General features: G+C 36.9%; 4 protein-coding genes and 1 pseudogene across 8 annotated transcripts; 2 read left to right on the top strand and 3 right to left on the bottom strand.

The window, feature by feature from the left end:
• Nucleotides 1-2,034: 2,034 nt before the first annotated feature.
• Nucleotides 2,035-3,939, bottom strand: LOC18022337. 2 transcript variants are annotated; one of them, XR_002900356.1, is made up of 3 exons: nt 3,260-3,939; nt 3,022-3,177; nt 2,035-2,936 (listed from the first exon to the last, which is right to left on the bottom strand). XR_002900356.1 is itself a non-coding variant. In XM_024158093.1 (2 exons), exons 1-2 carry the CDS (start codon nt 3,151-3,153, stop codon nt 2,730-2,732), a joined length of 339 nt encoding a protein of 112 aa, XP_024013861.1. In that variant the 5' UTR covers nt 3,154-3,933; the 3' UTR covers nt 2,035-2,729. The 2 variants fall into 2 exon arrangements, 1 of the variants encoding a protein (XP_024013861.1); XM_024158093.1 differs by having other exon boundaries at nt 3,022-3,933.
• Nucleotides 3,940-5,000: 1,061 nt separating this feature from the next.
• LOC112088036 lies at nt 5,001-5,549 on the top strand (annotated as a pseudogene).
• Nucleotides 5,550-10,623: 5,074 nt separating this feature from the next.
• LOC18022335 (F-box/kelch-repeat protein At1g64840) lies at nt 10,624-12,527 on the bottom strand. The gene is made up of 2 exons (XM_006404957.2): nt 12,417-12,527; nt 10,624-11,987 (listed from the first exon to the last, which is right to left on the bottom strand). Exon 2 carries the CDS (start codon nt 11,946-11,948, stop codon nt 10,758-10,760), a length of 1,191 nt encoding a protein of 396 aa, XP_006405020.2. The 5' UTR covers nt 11,949-11,987; nt 12,417-12,527; the 3' UTR covers nt 10,624-10,757.
• A 362-nt stretch (nt 12,528-12,889) lies between these two features.
• Nucleotides 12,890-15,207, bottom strand: LOC18022334 (F-box/kelch-repeat protein At1g64840). 4 transcript variants are annotated; one of them, XM_024158574.1, is made up of 4 exons: nt 15,176-15,207; nt 14,884-14,931; nt 14,645-14,740; nt 12,890-14,250 (listed from the first exon to the last, which is right to left on the bottom strand). In XM_024158574.1, the coding sequence occupies exons 2-4, from the start codon at nt 14,917-14,919 to the stop codon at nt 13,018-13,020; spliced, it is 1,365 nt and encodes a 454-aa protein (XP_024014342.1). In that variant the 5' UTR covers nt 14,920-14,931; nt 15,176-15,207; the 3' UTR covers nt 12,890-13,017. The 4 variants fall into 4 exon arrangements, with proteins under 4 accessions (XP_024014342.1, XP_024014344.1, XP_024014343.1 ...); XM_024158576.1 differs by having other exon boundaries at nt 15,016-15,176; XM_024158575.1 differs by lacking the exon at nt 15,176-15,207 and adding an exon at nt 15,151-15,173.
• A 134-nt stretch (nt 15,208-15,341) lies between these two features.
• On the top strand, nt 15,342-16,963 carry LOC18022333 (60S ribosomal protein L4-1). Its single transcript, XM_006404955.2, has 2 exons — nt 15,342-16,507; nt 16,675-16,963. Exons 1-2 carry the CDS (start codon nt 15,401-15,403, stop codon nt 16,786-16,788), a joined length of 1,221 nt encoding a protein of 406 aa, XP_006405018.1. The 5' UTR covers nt 15,342-15,400; the 3' UTR covers nt 16,789-16,963.
• The last annotated feature ends 23 nt before the right edge of the window (nt 16,964-16,986 follow it).

Genomic DNA, 16,986 nt, shown 5'->3' with positions numbered 1-16,986 from the left:
AAATTTATAACCATAGTATTCTGCAAGTGCACAACAGTGCGTTGTAGTACTTAGGGTATCGATCAACAGAGAATCCACGTTTTACCTGCATAACCATAGAACCAGATTTAGTAAACGAAGTCTAAGACAAAAAATGGGGTTTTAGATAGGTTGTTACGATTTATATATATGCATGTTTAAAAGGGTTTTAAAACTAAACAATAATTGAATAAATCGTTGTTTAATATAAAGGATATCTATGGGATATGGTCGATTGAAATCGCATAAAACAAAACTCTTATAATTGATCCTAGTCAATTCTTAGAACTCGAGCCATGATGGTATGACTACGCAACTCTCATGGTCATAAGCAATTGTCTCTCGCAAGCCTGACCAGTAGGTTTGCACTCTGGCCCTGGAAGGGAGAAGACGTAGGAACTTGCACAAGACTCGTCAACATTCACGATTCACTCATAGGTAGGTTTCCACTCCTATGGTAGAATCGCTCTTCTCAAGCTAGATATGGTACCGAATTAATACTCTCACAACATTAAGTGCCAAGATCAGTCTCTAGTTCGCGACGCTAGATCCATGCTTTAAGTAAAAGCTTAGAAGAAAGATTTCTAGAATTCGGCTTGGTTTATCTCGCGAAGATCCCTACCGAGCATATTAGGTTCCCTTCGATGGAGCCTTTATATTCATACTTCATTATTCAAAAACGTGCATAAAGTATTTAAAAGAAAGAAGTAGAGAAAAAGAGACAAGGAGATGAAGAAGAAGCATCTCGATTTTGAGATCTAGGCTCGGAGAAGACTTCTCTTCAAATCCTTTAAACAACTAATCTAATTTGAGAAGGTAAAATCAAAACTAAAAGACATAAAAGTAAAATTTGAACTTAAAATATTGCATAAAGGAAAGATAGAACATAAAGAGGGTTCAAGAGAAATCTCTATCTCCCTAAACTAAGAACTAAGAACATAAAAACATAAAATCCTAGAAAAACTAAATTTGGTGGCTCCCAAAAGGGATTCTTCTGAGGCACACTAAAATAGGTCTGCTTAGATACATATTTATAAGTCCTCAACTCTGTCAAGTCGTCAGTAGGGTTTTGTTTGAAGAAAAGACGAATTTGGCTTGAACGGGATCTTGGGCATGTCTTTTAGTCGGCCCTGGTCGTGAAGCTTCCACACGTGCTGAATAGGGGTTTAGTCGCGGCCAGAGATTCCTAACCGTGGCCAAGAGTGTGTTCTTCGCGGTCGTGGCCCCTGGACCCGTGGAGATTGGCTTATAAGGTTGAATCTTCATTCTGCATTTGCTTCCTTTGCGAGACTGTAAAACATGTCTTCAGTGCATCAAAGATATCTGGAGATCTAAACATTGGATCGTCTCCAAACCAATTGCATTTGAAATCTAGTTGTCTCCTTTATATTAAGTCCAATTTTGGAGATTATCGGATGGTGAGAATATCTTCATCGGATGTGAAACTTCTGACGCCTGAATTTATCCAAAATATATTACTTTTGTCTTAATTACCTGAAAAGAGTCTTGAAATTTCAAATACTAGAAAACTATACTTAAAATAATTAAAAGAAATATAAAAAAATTTGAAAAACATTTAAAGTCGACACATACCACCATTTTTCAAAACAAATCGTTTTGGTATTATTCAAATCGATTCCAACAAGAATTCGAGCCAAATTTAATCCTAAGTCGACGCACTACTAAACCTGGAACCAACTGAGAAAGAAAATTTTCTAAGTAAGAACACAGGCTCGATGTCAAAAAGAGTAAAGGCCCGCTTAAACAATTACTTCACGAACATTGAATCAAGGCCCAAGCCCAAAGTATTCGACCTAAAGCGAAGAAGCATTTCGCCTAAGTCCAAATTGAGGCCGGAACTCAAACAACTAAAGGCCCATTCAAGTGAGTCGTTTCTCAAAAGAAGTAATAATGAGTCCGTTAAAGTACAAATCCCCTAAAACGGATCCAAACTAACAAGCTGCTAAATAACTGTGAACTAAGGCTATAACTTATTCGCAGAAATCAGAAAAACAACTAAGTAAGAAAAGCAAAGTACTTAGAACTGAAAACAGATTAAAGCCCTCCCAGTCACCAATTCGAAACATAAAAAAGAAGTGGATTAAAGCCCTCTCGGGCACCATGTTTGAAAAACTTACAAGTCCCTGCAACAAAATAAAAGGAAATAACCCTCATGCCGCCGGTTTATCAGTCGCATCCCCTTGAGCCTCCTCATGCACTTCCCCTAGAACATTGCTCCCGAATTGGTTGAGCCCCATCGGGACGAGCGAGTTTGGATTAACATCCATCACCGCCACCAACGATTCTGAGATCGCGGGAAGAATGAGCTTGCTGAGGGAGAAGTCTGAGACCTGTGCATCCTAGAAGGCCGCCGTAAACTCCGCATCTAGAGCCTTTAATTTCACGAGCTCAGTGTTGGGTTGAACCTCCCCCTTTCGCCATACTCTCAAGCAACTCGATGTTGGCAAGCACCTCCTAGAGGTTGATCTCAGCGTTGGCCTCAAGTTTCTTCTTGTTGAACTTTTCCTTGATTGACAAAAAGATCTCTTGATACTGGTGATTGACCTCCCCGTTCCCAGCGTGGAGTTGGCAGTGCAGCTCGTTGTCCCAACCTTCTTTCAGCAAGCGGATCTCCTCGGACAACCGGGTCAATTGAGCCAGGGAAGAACGACTCTCCTCAGCAAGAGCCTTGTTTTGCTCTGAAAGCGTCTTCAACTTTCCCTGCAGCTCGAGCTCAGACGCCTCCAATGCCTTAAAGCGGGCCCGAGAGGACGAAATGTCGATGAACTGGTCAGACACTGCGGCCTCCCAGTCCTTCGACTCTTGGAGTTCTGCCCCGTCAGGTCCTGGACAACCTTCTTAGCAGCGTTAAGCTCGTCGCAGCGAGGCATGTCTTCGAACATCTGCTCGACGAACATCTAATCAATCAACACACGATCTGGTCAGTATAAAGAAAAATGAAACAATAATACAACCTCGAGCTCTAGATAACCCACGCGTTACCTTGAGGAGAAGGAGGTTGGACGAATTATTGAGGAACAATCGGTTGCTGAGGCGCACCAAGAGCTCGTAAAATCCTCCCCCGAGTGAAAAGAGGCTAGGACATCCTTTCTCGACGGAGAGCGGTGAGTACATTATCTGCTATCAGTGGAGTCGTTTCTGTAAACAATACCCAAACAAGGGTTAAAAACGCACTAAAAGAGCAAAACGGAACTCAACAAAAATGCGAAAATCGCCCAACCAGCGACCAACATCCATAGGCGAGGAAGGCGAGAAAAATCAAAATCAAACCGACGCGGCGTTGACCCTGAAAAGGAACGTCATGCCCTCCACTTGTCTCGCTGTGGGACGTCCACGAGGACCCGCCGGTTTTGCCTTGGAGAAAAATAGAAATTCCCCTCGAAGTTGGGATTCTTCTTAACCGAGCATAGAGCGATGATGTAATCCGAACAAAAAGGAATACCCTCTTCTCAAGCTCGAACAGATAGCCCGATAACGTATCTAACACAGTTCGGGCACATCTGAGAAATTATTTTCTCAGATCTGGAGCCGCTCTAGGTTTTTGTGAAGAAATCTTGGGATCATAAAAGTCAGACCGCACTCTTCGAAGTATGTGCAATATCCGCAGCACCACCCTGGTCTAACGGTTTCCGGCGATTCCATCACAGACGGAATCACCATCTCAACAACGGCAGGAAAGCCGTGAATCTCCCTGAGGTTCCGAAGGTCGGCCTCTGAAGTGGTACAAGGTATATGGGGACCGAATATCTCTTCGTCAACGTCCATCTCGAGAGGTCGAAGTCACAATTAGCAAAAAAGGTGAACAATCGAAAAATAGCTAGTACAAATCGAGATTGTTTCCCCAAAACCTAAAAAATGCCTTATGCTATAAAGCAAATCTAAAATCTAAAGATAAAAGGCATGAAAAGAGAAGTTACCTTGATTAGAGCGAGTGGAGCAGTTAAGGAAGAATGTGAAAGGTCGAGGTTAAATACTCGATTACGAGCAGTTGCCAGAATCCTCAAACGATTATGCTCTCTGAAAATCCGGTTCGTCGGATATCAATCATTTCGAATAAAAATCTTGAAAAAGAAGGAATCCGACGACGCTCACGGGGAAATGGGACGTTGCGATAAGATCTCCACCCTCTATTCAAAATTCAAAATCCTAGGAAAATATCACGAAAAGATTCGGGCTCATCTCAAAAAGTGTAAAAAAAGAGAGTGAAGAGTTAAAAAATTTACCGTCTTAATGGATTAATGGATTGGGAGGCAATTGTGAGAGCTGGATTTCTCACGGCTCGACCCACGAAGCACAGAAAAATATAATTTATTTAAATTATATTCATATATTCGAAGTTGAGACAGATAAATAATCAAACAAAATGCAGGATTAAACCCATCAAGTAATTTGCGGACCAACTAAATGTCACCTTGTACGTGGGACCTGGCGTGCTCCAAGCTCCGAAATATCCGGTCAAAGTCAAAGATATTCCACTAACAGCTCAGGGCAAAAACGGTGTAACAAGAAGTCATCTGGGATACGGGGTGGCAGTTCGAATCTCGAAGAGAAGTATGAAGAGAGCTCGAAACATACAAAGAAAACGACACTTCCCCTTCAGAAAAATCCTAGTATTACAGTTATCTTTTTGTACTTTTTCTCTTCGAGAAATCCTGTATTCATCTCTGATTAAATCAATACAAATCTAATTTCTTCAATACATTTCTATATTTGATTGATTCAAAGACAAGACTTGTCCATCGTTATTAATCCCTTCCCTAAACTATGTATAAGTTTATGAGTGTGGAATTTAGCAATCACAGTAATGGTAAGACACACTTAAATACAAAAGGTAATCATTAGTGGGTTATAAAGACTGCGCCATAGAAACCCAAATTTATTAGAGAAAAAAAAATAGACGACCTATATATTAAATCCAAGAGTTTTACTACACAAAGTTCCTCTGTTTCTCTCAATTTGCCATGGAGAATAAGCTAAACCCTAGTTCTCATGAGTGTCTCAGACAAGATACGTCCAATTCCTGATCGGATCTTCCTCAAGAACTTGTGAATTTGGTGTTTGAACATCTCGGCTTTGCTGATTTCAAACGAGCTAAGTCTGTCAGTTTGTCTTGGCACTCTGCTTCGAGACATTCCGTGCCCAAAATCAGATCCCTTGGTTGACTTTTTTCCCTAAAGACAAGGAAAACAGCTATTGCACGTTGTTCAATCCTGAGGAAAAAGAAAAACTTTACAGAACGAAAGCTTTGAGTTTGGAATTTGCAGAGAGTGTTTGTATGGCCACCTATGGAAGTTGGCTCTTGATGCAAGCTTCTTACTACGATCTCTACATTCTAAATCTATTTTCGCATGAGAGGATCAACCTACCTCCTGTTCAGTACAATTGAAGCAAACCAAAGATGATAAGTCTTGAATTACTAGTCACAAGTTGTTATAGCTATACGATTCCCTATGTTTTGGATTGGTGAGAAAACCAAAGATTATGTTGTTCTGTGGGGACTTGTGATATAATTTGGAGAAACCATAGTAGTAAAAGGTTTTTACAACTTTATTCATTAGCCAATAGGTTTATTTATACAAGATATCCGCAAATTATTTACATAAAGATATTAGGAAATCTCCCAAATTAGCATAAGGAAATATACACAAATATGTTAACTTTCCTAACTATAATATTTTCATAACTGAATCTCGATCTCGGTTCATAGTCTCCGTCAATCTCGGTCAATCTCTGTTCGGTTAGGTCGATTTCATTGATCACTCAATACCCCCAGAAATCTCATACGTGGTAACACGTGTAAGATTAGACAAGTCTTCAAAATAATGGTGTTATACCCGGCCGTCGGGTCAAAGCAGCTTCAACATCAAGCTGTATGGTTATCGACGTTTATACCCAGTCGTAGGGTCATCTTCAATGGAAAATACACCTTCGTAGTTATGTATCTCCAACATCTCATCACGATTGTATCTTCGTGGCCTCATCTTTTGTAGTTAAAGAAAAACCTCATGAAGATAATTCCTCGCAGTGGTGAAGGCAGCCTTTGTGGAGGTGGTCACTTGACCCAGGTGAAATGAAAAAAAAAAATGAAATGTTGCATTATAAATTATCCCATATAGACAAAGTGGTATAATTTAGAAGGAGGAATTACACAATAAATAAGAGATCATCTTTAAAATATTAATTTAGAAGTTGTGGATCTATCTTAAAACTAATATAATTTTGGAAAGAAGTTCCACACTAGTGTTTTTTTTTATAAAAGGAAGCTGCATATCCATAAGCAAAAAGAGAAGTTTCAAGTAATTCACATAAAAATTCTCTTTTATTTTTGAAAATCTCTTAAGATGTGGCTAAGTTGTTTGATTGTTTATTTTAAGCAATTTAAAATACAGATTTTTGTTTTGGTGTACATGTAGGTCGTAATTTCAAATATAATGGAACAGTTTCTGAAAAACAAAATCTCCACCATCTAATATAAATTCAACAAAGCGAAACATTTAAAAGTCAAACATAATGGAACAGTTTCTGAAAAGAAGATCTCCACCATCTAATATTGAATACGATTTCAAAATATGAATGAACGTAGAGTACAACATGTTTATCAATTATAAATTTTTTCTTTTTCTATTAAAACTATATAATTTTTCTATTATGATCCATATCAATAATTTTTTAATTTCTGCCTCCGCCATTGATTCCTCGAATAAGCAAAATCAAAATCTCAAGGTCAAAAACAAAAACCCTTTTAGGTTAATGTTTTAATAAGAAGAAATCAATCGTAGTACTTTCACAACTTCCATCACCAAGAAACTAGCAGGTGCTAGCTAATATAAAACCAAACGTGACCATCACTTGGAAAATCAACAAGTAAACGTGTCTATCTTTTTTTTTTTTCTTTTAACAATCAAAAACAAATTACGTATAAAAATTAAAATACTTCATATGATGGTGATATAATACAAAAACCATAGACTATAAAACCCAGATAAATATTTCTTACTTTACTTTTAATTTCCTAGTGTTTATTTGATCTGAGTTTTATTATAATTTATTTAGGACAAGAATAAATACAAGAACACTCTCCATCATAAAAGCAAGAAGCGCGCCCCAACCTCTTCAGCACACTCTGCACATCACATTTTTGGATTAAACAAGCATATTAAGGATAATGTGAGCGAGGTTCTTAAAATAGCTCAAGCAAGCAAAAACTACTTGGAACATGGGAATATTCACATAGTCAACATATATAATAGAGAAATAGGATTAGGTCTGATGGACTTAAAAGGAGTCGACTTTTAGCAGGAGAAAACCTATCAATTAAGATTAGAGAATGTTTATCCGAGAAACAGAGATGAACACAAAATAGGGCAAGGAACAAAGGAAGAAGAAAGTTTAAGTAAGAGATCAAGAAATAACGAGTACACATAAAGCTAAGGTTGTTACTTCAAAGGTCAAAATGCTCATAGTTCTGTGCCCAAACAATGTCTTAACCTTTTTTAGTAAAAGCGGATAGAGATCATATCACTAAGATAAATGAGATGTTTGTAAAAACTTGAATCTTATTGTAGTGGTAGTTACGGATTAAATACCTTGAAATTTTATAATATCTAGATTTGAGAATCAACTACCCAAACTCGGGTACACTAATATTTATTAGAATACTCACAAATATTTGAATCCAATTCAAATCTGTCAAAAACGGCTAAAATAATTAAAATAATAATATAAATTTTCACAAAACAACACTTTAAAATATTAAATCGCATTGTAAGATTAAATAGAAATGATCAATTAATTTTTTATTTTTAAATTATTTGTTAGTCTACAAACTCAAACACAGATATTAAGTCGTTCACCTACTTATAGTAGGCCAATGGTTAAAACATTCATCAAAAGATTTGAGGAATATGGTTTAAATCTTTTCATTGTGATATCATAGTTCGCCATTGTAGATAGTTAAAATGGTAAGAAAAATCAGTTTTTTCACAAATCCAGGGCGGAGGCAGAGTAATCAACCACCTAAAACCGAAAAAAATTTGTGGGATTACCTTTATTTAAGAACAAAAAATATTATTCTGAATATCCAATTATTTTAATCCAAAAAATCAAAACTGTATGTTGATTCCTTCCTTGACATTTGTATGTTAAGGGTTATGCCATCAATAATTTGTTCACTTGTGAAGATCAAAACTATTCAACAGAGTTTAAGTAAAGCACATTTTTTAATTTTGATTAGGGCTTTCGATAGGCATGGACTGGCGCTGCACAAGTCTTAAAGATTCATCTAGATTTGGGTCCAGAATTTCCATTGTGGATGCTTAAAATTCAAAGACAAATGTTACCAGATTTCTATCTACGAGTATATATCATGGATTCATGGTGGCATAATACAAATCATAAACTATAAACCCAGTAAAAATATATATATATATATTACTCTACTTTTTATTTCTTTGTCATTTATTTGATCTGAGTTTTATTGTAATTATTTAGAACAAGGATACAGACAAAGACACTCGTAACCAGCTTTGGAATCACCATAGCAACGAGCCTGCCCCTGCCTCTTCAGCACACACACCACGCCACATTCTTGGATATTACAAGTTTCCTCTTTACTCAAGAGTCTCCTGACAATATCGTGTGTTGGGATCCCATCGTGGTTGCTTCTTGTTTCCCACCACTCCTGTAATCATAATTAACATACAATTTTAGTAACAGATTTAAACTGTAAAATATAGTATTACATTCGTATCAAAAATATTGATATTCTGACATTATAGATCTGACTTGATATTAAAAGGTAAATATAACATGATATTCGTAAAAAATATTATTTGTAATACGTTAAACCTATTTTAAATATAGATATATACTTAACACGAAAACTATGAAAATAGTTAAAACGATTAACGAGAATCGAAAGTGTTTCTTCATTCTAACTAGATGATAGAAATGATTTGATGATGTTTAAACAATCTAAAAAGAAAGAACAAAGTATACTTATATATATACAGAATCATCTCATTTAAGTATGCCGCCGAAAATTGTGTGTTTGAATGGGTCTGGTGGTACACAAATTCCAAACTGTTTTACTAATTTGATATGTAAAAGTTATTGACCCGTTCTTTTTACTATTTTCTTTTGAAGTTTTTGTTGTTGTAATTCGTAAAGTTTACAAACAATAATGAAAGCGCATCAAACTTAAAATATAAATATAAACATACTAGCTTACAATATAAACATAAACATATATATATATATATATCTATATTATTATTTGAGTAGATATTTACATAAATAATTTATTTGTAAGATATTACATAATATTTTACATAAATGAACATTTATTTATAAGATATTACATAAATAAACCTTTACTTATAAGACATTACATAAATAACTTTAAAAACATAGAAAGCTCAATTAAACATTTCTCTGTAAGAGATATATAAATATAGAGCTTACAAATTTATTTTGAATATATATGGATATAAATCAAAAATAAATTTAATTTAATTTATTTAAATATTAAAATATATTTTATTATTTTAAATAGTAGTCAATCCATATATGTGAAAAAAATCTATTTATACTTTTGAAATCTTTTTCATTTTTGTTTTCATAAGTAATTAGAATAATTTTTGAAATCAGTTCAATTATTTTTATAAAAAAAAATTGAAATTTATTTCTAAAACTTAAATTGTATTTTTACGGGTTGATCGAAAATATCTTTTAGTAAATTAAAAAATAAATTAAGTAGATGGGTTTGTCTACTTTAACAATCCTATATATAATTATTATTAACACACATTATAGACTTTATTAATTAAAAATGATAGTTTGATCTCTAATAAAAATTTTGCAATTAATTTCTTATTTTATAGATATATATTTTGATTTGAATCTATTTTGATATGTATATAATTATATATATATATATATATTAACTTCATATCATTTTACATTTAAAACCTAATAATAATTAAACCGTATAACAAAACTAACTCAAAGTCCTATTCGATAAATATATTTATAAGTAAATATCGGTTATATGATATTTATATATATATATGTATTGTTTTATTTATTTATATTTTTTGTTAAATAATTTTTACCACCAATTGTACTTTAACAAAAAATAAATTAATTAATTTAAAGACAATTTAAAACATATTACTCTGCACAATGTGCAGGTTAATTCCTAATATATATACACTAGATTAGTTACCGTACTTGTGCATACAGTAAAAACTCTATAAATTAATATTCGATAAATTAATAAACTCGGTAAATTAATAATTTTATTTGGTCACAAATTTAAATTTTCAATAGCTATATGATGTTTTTTTTACTAGTGAAATTATGTTCTTCTTCTGGTGGAGGATATTCTTGGGAGCCTTCAGGATCATGATTATACAACATACATATCTCCAAATGCCTGAGTTATGTTCTGCAGGTTCAAATTACAAACTTGCTTAGGAACCATTTTATGAAATTTTTGACAACTTTGTACTGAAGTCTTGTTGTGAGATGGTCAGCGAGAGTATGATAACAGGGTATATATCAAACTAAAATAATGCATTGGCTTTAATGGATTCGAAACATTTTCCAAGATCCACATGTTTCAACAAAAACAAGGTGAGTCAATACTAGACAGAACAAAATATTTGTCTTAAGCTATAAAAGTCTAGAACTGAACTGCATGAAAGCCAACAGATGTCTTAGGTATCCAAAGTAACATTTATGGCTTGGCGCTCCACCCGGAGAGCCACCATTGACGATGTGTTGAGGATTGTCACACGATTCTCCCTTGAGAATCTCCAACAATTAGTGCCGTCTTCTGCGTTTTCTGTGTGCACTCCATATTTGTAGGCGTATGTTACATTGCCTGGCTCATCTGTGAACACAATTGAGTTCTTGCTCAAACCGCAACCATCAGGAAGCTCCTTAGCCAAGCAGCAGACATTTCCAACTTGTCCAATAAAAAACACACGGTCTCCCAAATCGCTGACCACGACCCATTCACCAGCCTTTTCATCTAGTCTACTCACTATACAAATAAACCGATTAAAGTTTATTACATCAGATTCAGGAAACGGATTGAAACGCCCGACCAGGAACAGCTCATCATCGCCAGACTGAACAAGATGATGGCATGACCTCCGATCCGGCACGGGCATCATGGGAGTACGTATCAGCGAGTAAGGATCGAAAGCGAAGATGTCCCCATTTAGAAAGGTTGCATAAAACCTGCCTCTAAAAGAGACTAAATCTACGCATGAAGCCTCTGAGGTTTCTTTAAGGCACATCCACCTCATTTCATCACTTCTTAACATCAACAAATCATTAGTGTAGTTGAGGAGTACAACGAATTCACTTCCGTTCTTGTTAAGTGGAAGAAAAGCCACGCCTCTATACTTTGTTGTCCTAGAGTTTGGATACCAACCGATCATTCTGTACTGGTGGCCTAAAGGAAAGATCTGGCTGTCATGTATGTTCATCAAGGTTGGATCAGATCCTGGGATTTCAACTTTCACTGAGCACTGAATAGGAGATGGAAGCATCATATTCATATGATCCTCTGACTTATCTCGGCCTACTCCTCCAAGTAAGAACTTATCAGCAACAAGAGGAGTTTGGACTCTAAAGAGGAACAACGGAACCTTCTCGAGAGTGCACAGTTTCTTGCTTACGTAAGGGAACTTTCCAAACGTGGGAAAAGAGTAACTTGGGCGTAGTAGGCAAGATGGATAGGGAAATGTGGATCGCCACAAGCTGCAAACAGATCGAGCATGAACAACATCGAAACAGTTATCCAGTTTCTTGGTGATAATGCAAAGTAGCTCTTCAGGGAGCTGAATCCAGTCTGGCTTCATGGATGATATCTTCATTTTTGTTGAAGGTTCTGCCATGTTTGCTGATGATGTCGGAAACAAATGCAATCTTGAAATCTGAAATAAATTTACAATTTTTCAGAGTTTGGAAAATTGTAAACAGACATGAACAGACAAGATTTACTCCATATCAAAGAGCAACAAACACACTCAGGTAAAACCAAGAACAAATCTGACTTTCAGACTTTTGGTTTCTCCACATTCGGATCAGAAATTCCTAACACACATTTGGTTCAGTCTGAGAGTGAAGAAGCCACTTACTTGAGAGATTACACACAACACATGAGAGATGAGAACAAATACTGATTAAAAAAAAAAAATTGAAAATCCCTTCACACTGCATCATCAAATTTAAGCACAGGTAAATATAAAGTGAAAATTTTGCTGAATTATATTACACCCATGATATGAAAATATAGATTTCTCTAAGCACCTGCCACTGACCTTCGATTTCAATGATGAGAGAATCTCAATACAGAAACATACCTGTCGTAGAGACTATGACGACGAAACCAAGGAATGATATGTTGTCGGAGAAGAAATGACTCGACTATAAGTCCATTTCAGCGAGAGACTTGAGTGGAGAAAAAACGATTTAGGGTTCAGTAAATTTCGATTTGGGGGTGATGGAGAAGAAAACATAACCGACGTCGTTTACGGTAAAAACGGAAACGATGTCGTTTATGGAAAATAAAACGATTTCTTTTGAGAAACGAATCAGATAATTTATTCATGCAGATGATATTTGTCATTTGCCTTGTGATGTTTATTGATTCTCGTGATTATGTTGATGAATCTCTATGGTTGATCGAGTGAGTTTCGAGTTTTCATATGATTATGGAAGAAAACATACTTCTTTCAAAACCTTTTCGCAAAATTTGAAGTACTTCAGCAAATCCAGACACAACTTCGAGTTCATGAACAACCATTTCATTAGAGACAACAATGGTCGTGGGAAATAGTTTACAACTACTAAGTATCACCATAAGATCAGAGATCACAAAATCATTACTTGAAATCATAAGGAAATAATTTTTCTTTGTTCTAATAAAAACAAAGCCAACAACATGTATCCAAAACTAAGATTTTACGGCTTCTCATGGTCTATCCGGAGAGCCACCATTGGAGATGTACAGAGGATCGTCACACAAGTCTCTTTTGACGACCTCCAAAAGCTAAGGTCATCTTCAGCATTTCCTGTATCTACTCCATACTTATAAGAGTAAGTCGAATTGAATATTTCATTGATGAATAACATCGAGTTCCCACTCACACCACAACCATCAGGAAGCTCCTTAGCAGAGCAAGAGCTATTCCCTGAGCAATTTCCCGGTTGTCCTATCAGCAACACACGGTCTCCCAAATCAGTGACCACGACCCATTCACCAGCTTCCACATCTAGCTTACTCACTCTACATGTTAACTTGCTAAATTCTAACACTCCAGTACCACGAAGGATGATTCTCTCAACTAGGAAAAGCTCTTCGTCACCAGATGGAACAAGATAGTTTTGCGAGCTCAGACGCTCAGAGGGCCTCAAGGGAGTTGCTTCAAGCGAATAAGGATCGATAACGAACACGTCCCCGTTAAGAAAGACTACGTAGAACTTACCTCTAAACGTGACTATATCGTTGCAATCAGCTCTTGAGGTTTTCTCAAGCCGCCTCCACCTCATTTCACTACTCCTTAAATAATACAAGTCATGCGAATAGCCAATAAGCACCACGAATTCTCCTTCTCCTCCCTCCTTGTTTAGTGGAAGAAAAGCCACGCCTCTGTAACTTGTTGCTAATGAATCAGGATCCCAACCGATCATTCTGTATTGATAGCCTAGAGGGAGAATCTGACAGTCGAGAATGTTCATTAAAGTCGGATCAGATTCTCCTATCTTCACTTTCACTGAGCATTGAATTGGAGAAGGAAGCTCTATACCATCATCATCATCATCTGACTTATCTGGACTTATTCCTCCAACAAAAAACTCAGAAGGCAACGCATCAGCAGGAGATCGGACTCTAAAGAGGAACATAGGGAACTTCTCGAGTGTGCACAAGCCTTTTCTTTTGCGAGGGAACTGGGCAAACGAGGGAAAAGAATAACTTGTGCGTAATAGGCAGGAAGGAAAAGGAAAGCTGGATCGCCATGGGCGGCAAACAGACCGAGCATGAATAACATCGAAACTGTCCTCTAGCTTCTCGGAGATAATGTGGAGTAGCTCTTCAGGGAGAAGAGACCAATCGGGGATAGACAATGTGTGCTCTTTCGTTGCAGGTTGTGCCGTTTTTGCTGATGGAGAGGAAGAAAGCTGCAGTTTTGAAACCTGAGGAGAAGATTTTACAGTATCTAGAGTCAAACGAAAATGTTTTTTCTTTCCGGTTAGCAATCCTGAGAAGTAATTTATATGTACACCATAATACAATAACCAGAATCTGCCAACAAACATCGAAAATGGAGGATCAAATCAAAAATTCTGAACTCAAACTCGTAGTTATGCCCAGAAATCTAAGAGAAAAAAGAGTTTGTACACAATCCTGAGAAGTAATTTATATGTAATGATACATCTAGATTGATTTAAAGCTTCTTTATATACATACACCAAACTATATTTGCCAACAAACATCGAATACAGATAATCAAATCAAATTTTCAAACTCAAACTTGTAGTTATGCACAGAAATTAAGAAGTAGCAAAGGGGCAGAAAAAGAGTTCGTACATATTCTGGGAGAAGAGACGAGTCTGGCATCATTGATGATATCTTCTTCTCCGTCGCAGGTTCTGGCATTTTCGATGATTGCTGCGATTTCTTAACCTGAAAGAAAATTTAAGCTTCAAGGGTTTAAGGAAATATGAACAGAGAAGGTTAATCGCGATAAACAATCTGCTACTGAAACAGGAGCTTAAATCCAATTCCACAATTTTAATTTTGTACCAAAGGGGAGGAAGAGTCCGTACCCAAACCATGTTTGATGTCTTCTTCTTCGGTGCCATGTTTGCTTATTGCTGCGATTTCCGAAATATGTAAGAAAATTTTAGCTTCTAGGGATTAGTATACTGTAAACAAACATGGAAAGAGAAGATAACCACATAACAATTCATATTCCGAATGCATAAACACAGAGCACAAGAACTCGATAGTGACAATAGATACTGGAAACAGAGAAGAAATCGAATCCAACTAAAGAATTCGATAAGAAATTAGACATTTTTACAATTTTGTACCAAAATGGTGAAGAAGAGTCCGTACCCAAACCTGGAAGTGTAGAACCCAACCAAAATGGCAAAATGTCACAGAGAAGAGAACGATGTTGAAAAAAAAAATTAAGGGAAAAGTACGAAAACACCCTTGAGAAAACCCTACATTAATCGTCTCACAGTATCACACATATATAAAGCTTAAGCCGCGACAGTCCTCTTCTTCGCCGGCAAAAACCCTAAAAAATCGTTAAACATTTCATCTTTCTCAGCGAAAATGGCTGCCGCTGCCGTTCGCCCTCTAGTTACCATCCAATCTCTGGAAGGTGATATGAGCACTGATCAAGCCACAACTATACCTCTTCCCGACGTAATGAAAGCTCCGGTTCGTCCCGACGTCGTGAACCATGTCCACGCTCAGATCTCAAACAACAGTCGCCAACCTTACGCTGTCTCGAAGAAAGCCGGTCATCAGACTTCAGCCGAATCGTGGGGTACAGGACGTGCCGTGTCTCGTATCCCTCGTATTCCCGGAGGCGGAACTCACCGTGCCGGTCAAGCCGCGTTCGGAAACATGTGTCGCGGTGGTCGGATGTTTGCTCCGACTAAGATCTGGCGTCGTTGGCACCGTCGCGTCAATGTCAATTTGAAGAGACACGCGATCGTTTCCGCAATTGCCGCGACTGCTGTTCCTGCTCTTGTGATGGCTCGTGGTCATCGGATCGAGAATGTTCCTGAGATGCCTTTGGTGGTTAGTGACTCTATCGAGTCTGTGGAGAAGACGAGTGGTGCGATCAAGGTTTTGGAGCAGATCGGTGCTTACCCTGATGCTGAGAAGGCGAAAAATAGTATGGGGATTCGATCTGGTGTAGGTAAAATGAGGAATCGTAGATACATTTCTCGTAAAGGTCCTTTGATTGTTTACGGAAACGAAGGAGCTAAGTTAGTGAAAGCGTTTAGGAACATTCCTGGGATTGATTTGTGTCATGTTGAGAGGTTGAGTTTGTTAAAATTGGCTCCTGGTGGTCACTTGGGAAGATTCGTTGTGTGGACTAAATCGGCTTTTGAGAAGTTGGAATCGGTTTACGGATCGTTTGAGAAGCCATCGGAGATGAAGAAGGGTTATGTTTTGCCTCGTCCGAAGATGGTGAATGCTGACCTTGCTAGGATTATCAATTCTGATGAGGTTCAGAGTGTGGTTAGGCCGATTAAGAAGGATGCTAAGAGAGCTGTGTTGAAGAAGAATCCTTTGAAGAACTTGAATGTGATGTTGAAGCTTAACCCTTATGCCAAGACTGCGAGAAGGATGTCTCTTTTGGCTGAAGCTGAGAGGGTTAAGTCCAAAAAGGAGAAGCTCGAGAGGAAGAGGAAACCCATATCAAAGGTATTATCTCTCTCCTCTTCTCTTAGATTTCTCTCTATGATTGAATCTTCCTTTGGTTTATTATTGGGTTTCTTAGGTATTTCTTAGACTTAGATGAGGTAAGAATCTGTGGTTTATCTGATCTGGCTTGTGTTATTAAACTTGTTCTTGATTCTCGTGTCTTGCAGGAGGAATCAGCCAAGATTAAAGCAGCAGGAAAAGCGTGGTACCAGACTATGATATCAGACAGTGACTACACCGAGTTTGATAACTTCACCAAGTGGCTTGGTGTGAATCAGTAAAATCTGCAACTTTAGACAAATTTTTTGTTTTTTTTTTTTGTTTTGATTCTGAGATCAAAGTCAAAGTCATGAACAAGGTTTTACTTTTTTGTTTCTTTAATGACGGTTTTATTTATCTCGTACTTATGTTTTACCATGATAAAAATCGATTAATTTGCCCAGTGTTAGTTTCCTTCTAACACAAGTCTCTCATATTTG

The sequence above is a fragment of the Eutrema salsugineum genome, unplaced genomic scaffold (genome assembly GCF_000478725.1).
Source record: "Eutrema salsugineum unplaced genomic scaffold, Eutsalg1_0 scaffold_15, whole genome shotgun sequence".
Classification (NCBI taxonomy): domain Eukaryota; kingdom Viridiplantae; phylum Streptophyta; class Magnoliopsida; order Brassicales; family Brassicaceae; genus Eutrema; species Eutrema salsugineum.
Note: the sequence above shows the minus strand (reverse complement) of the source record. Positions and strands in the feature narration are given on the sequence as shown.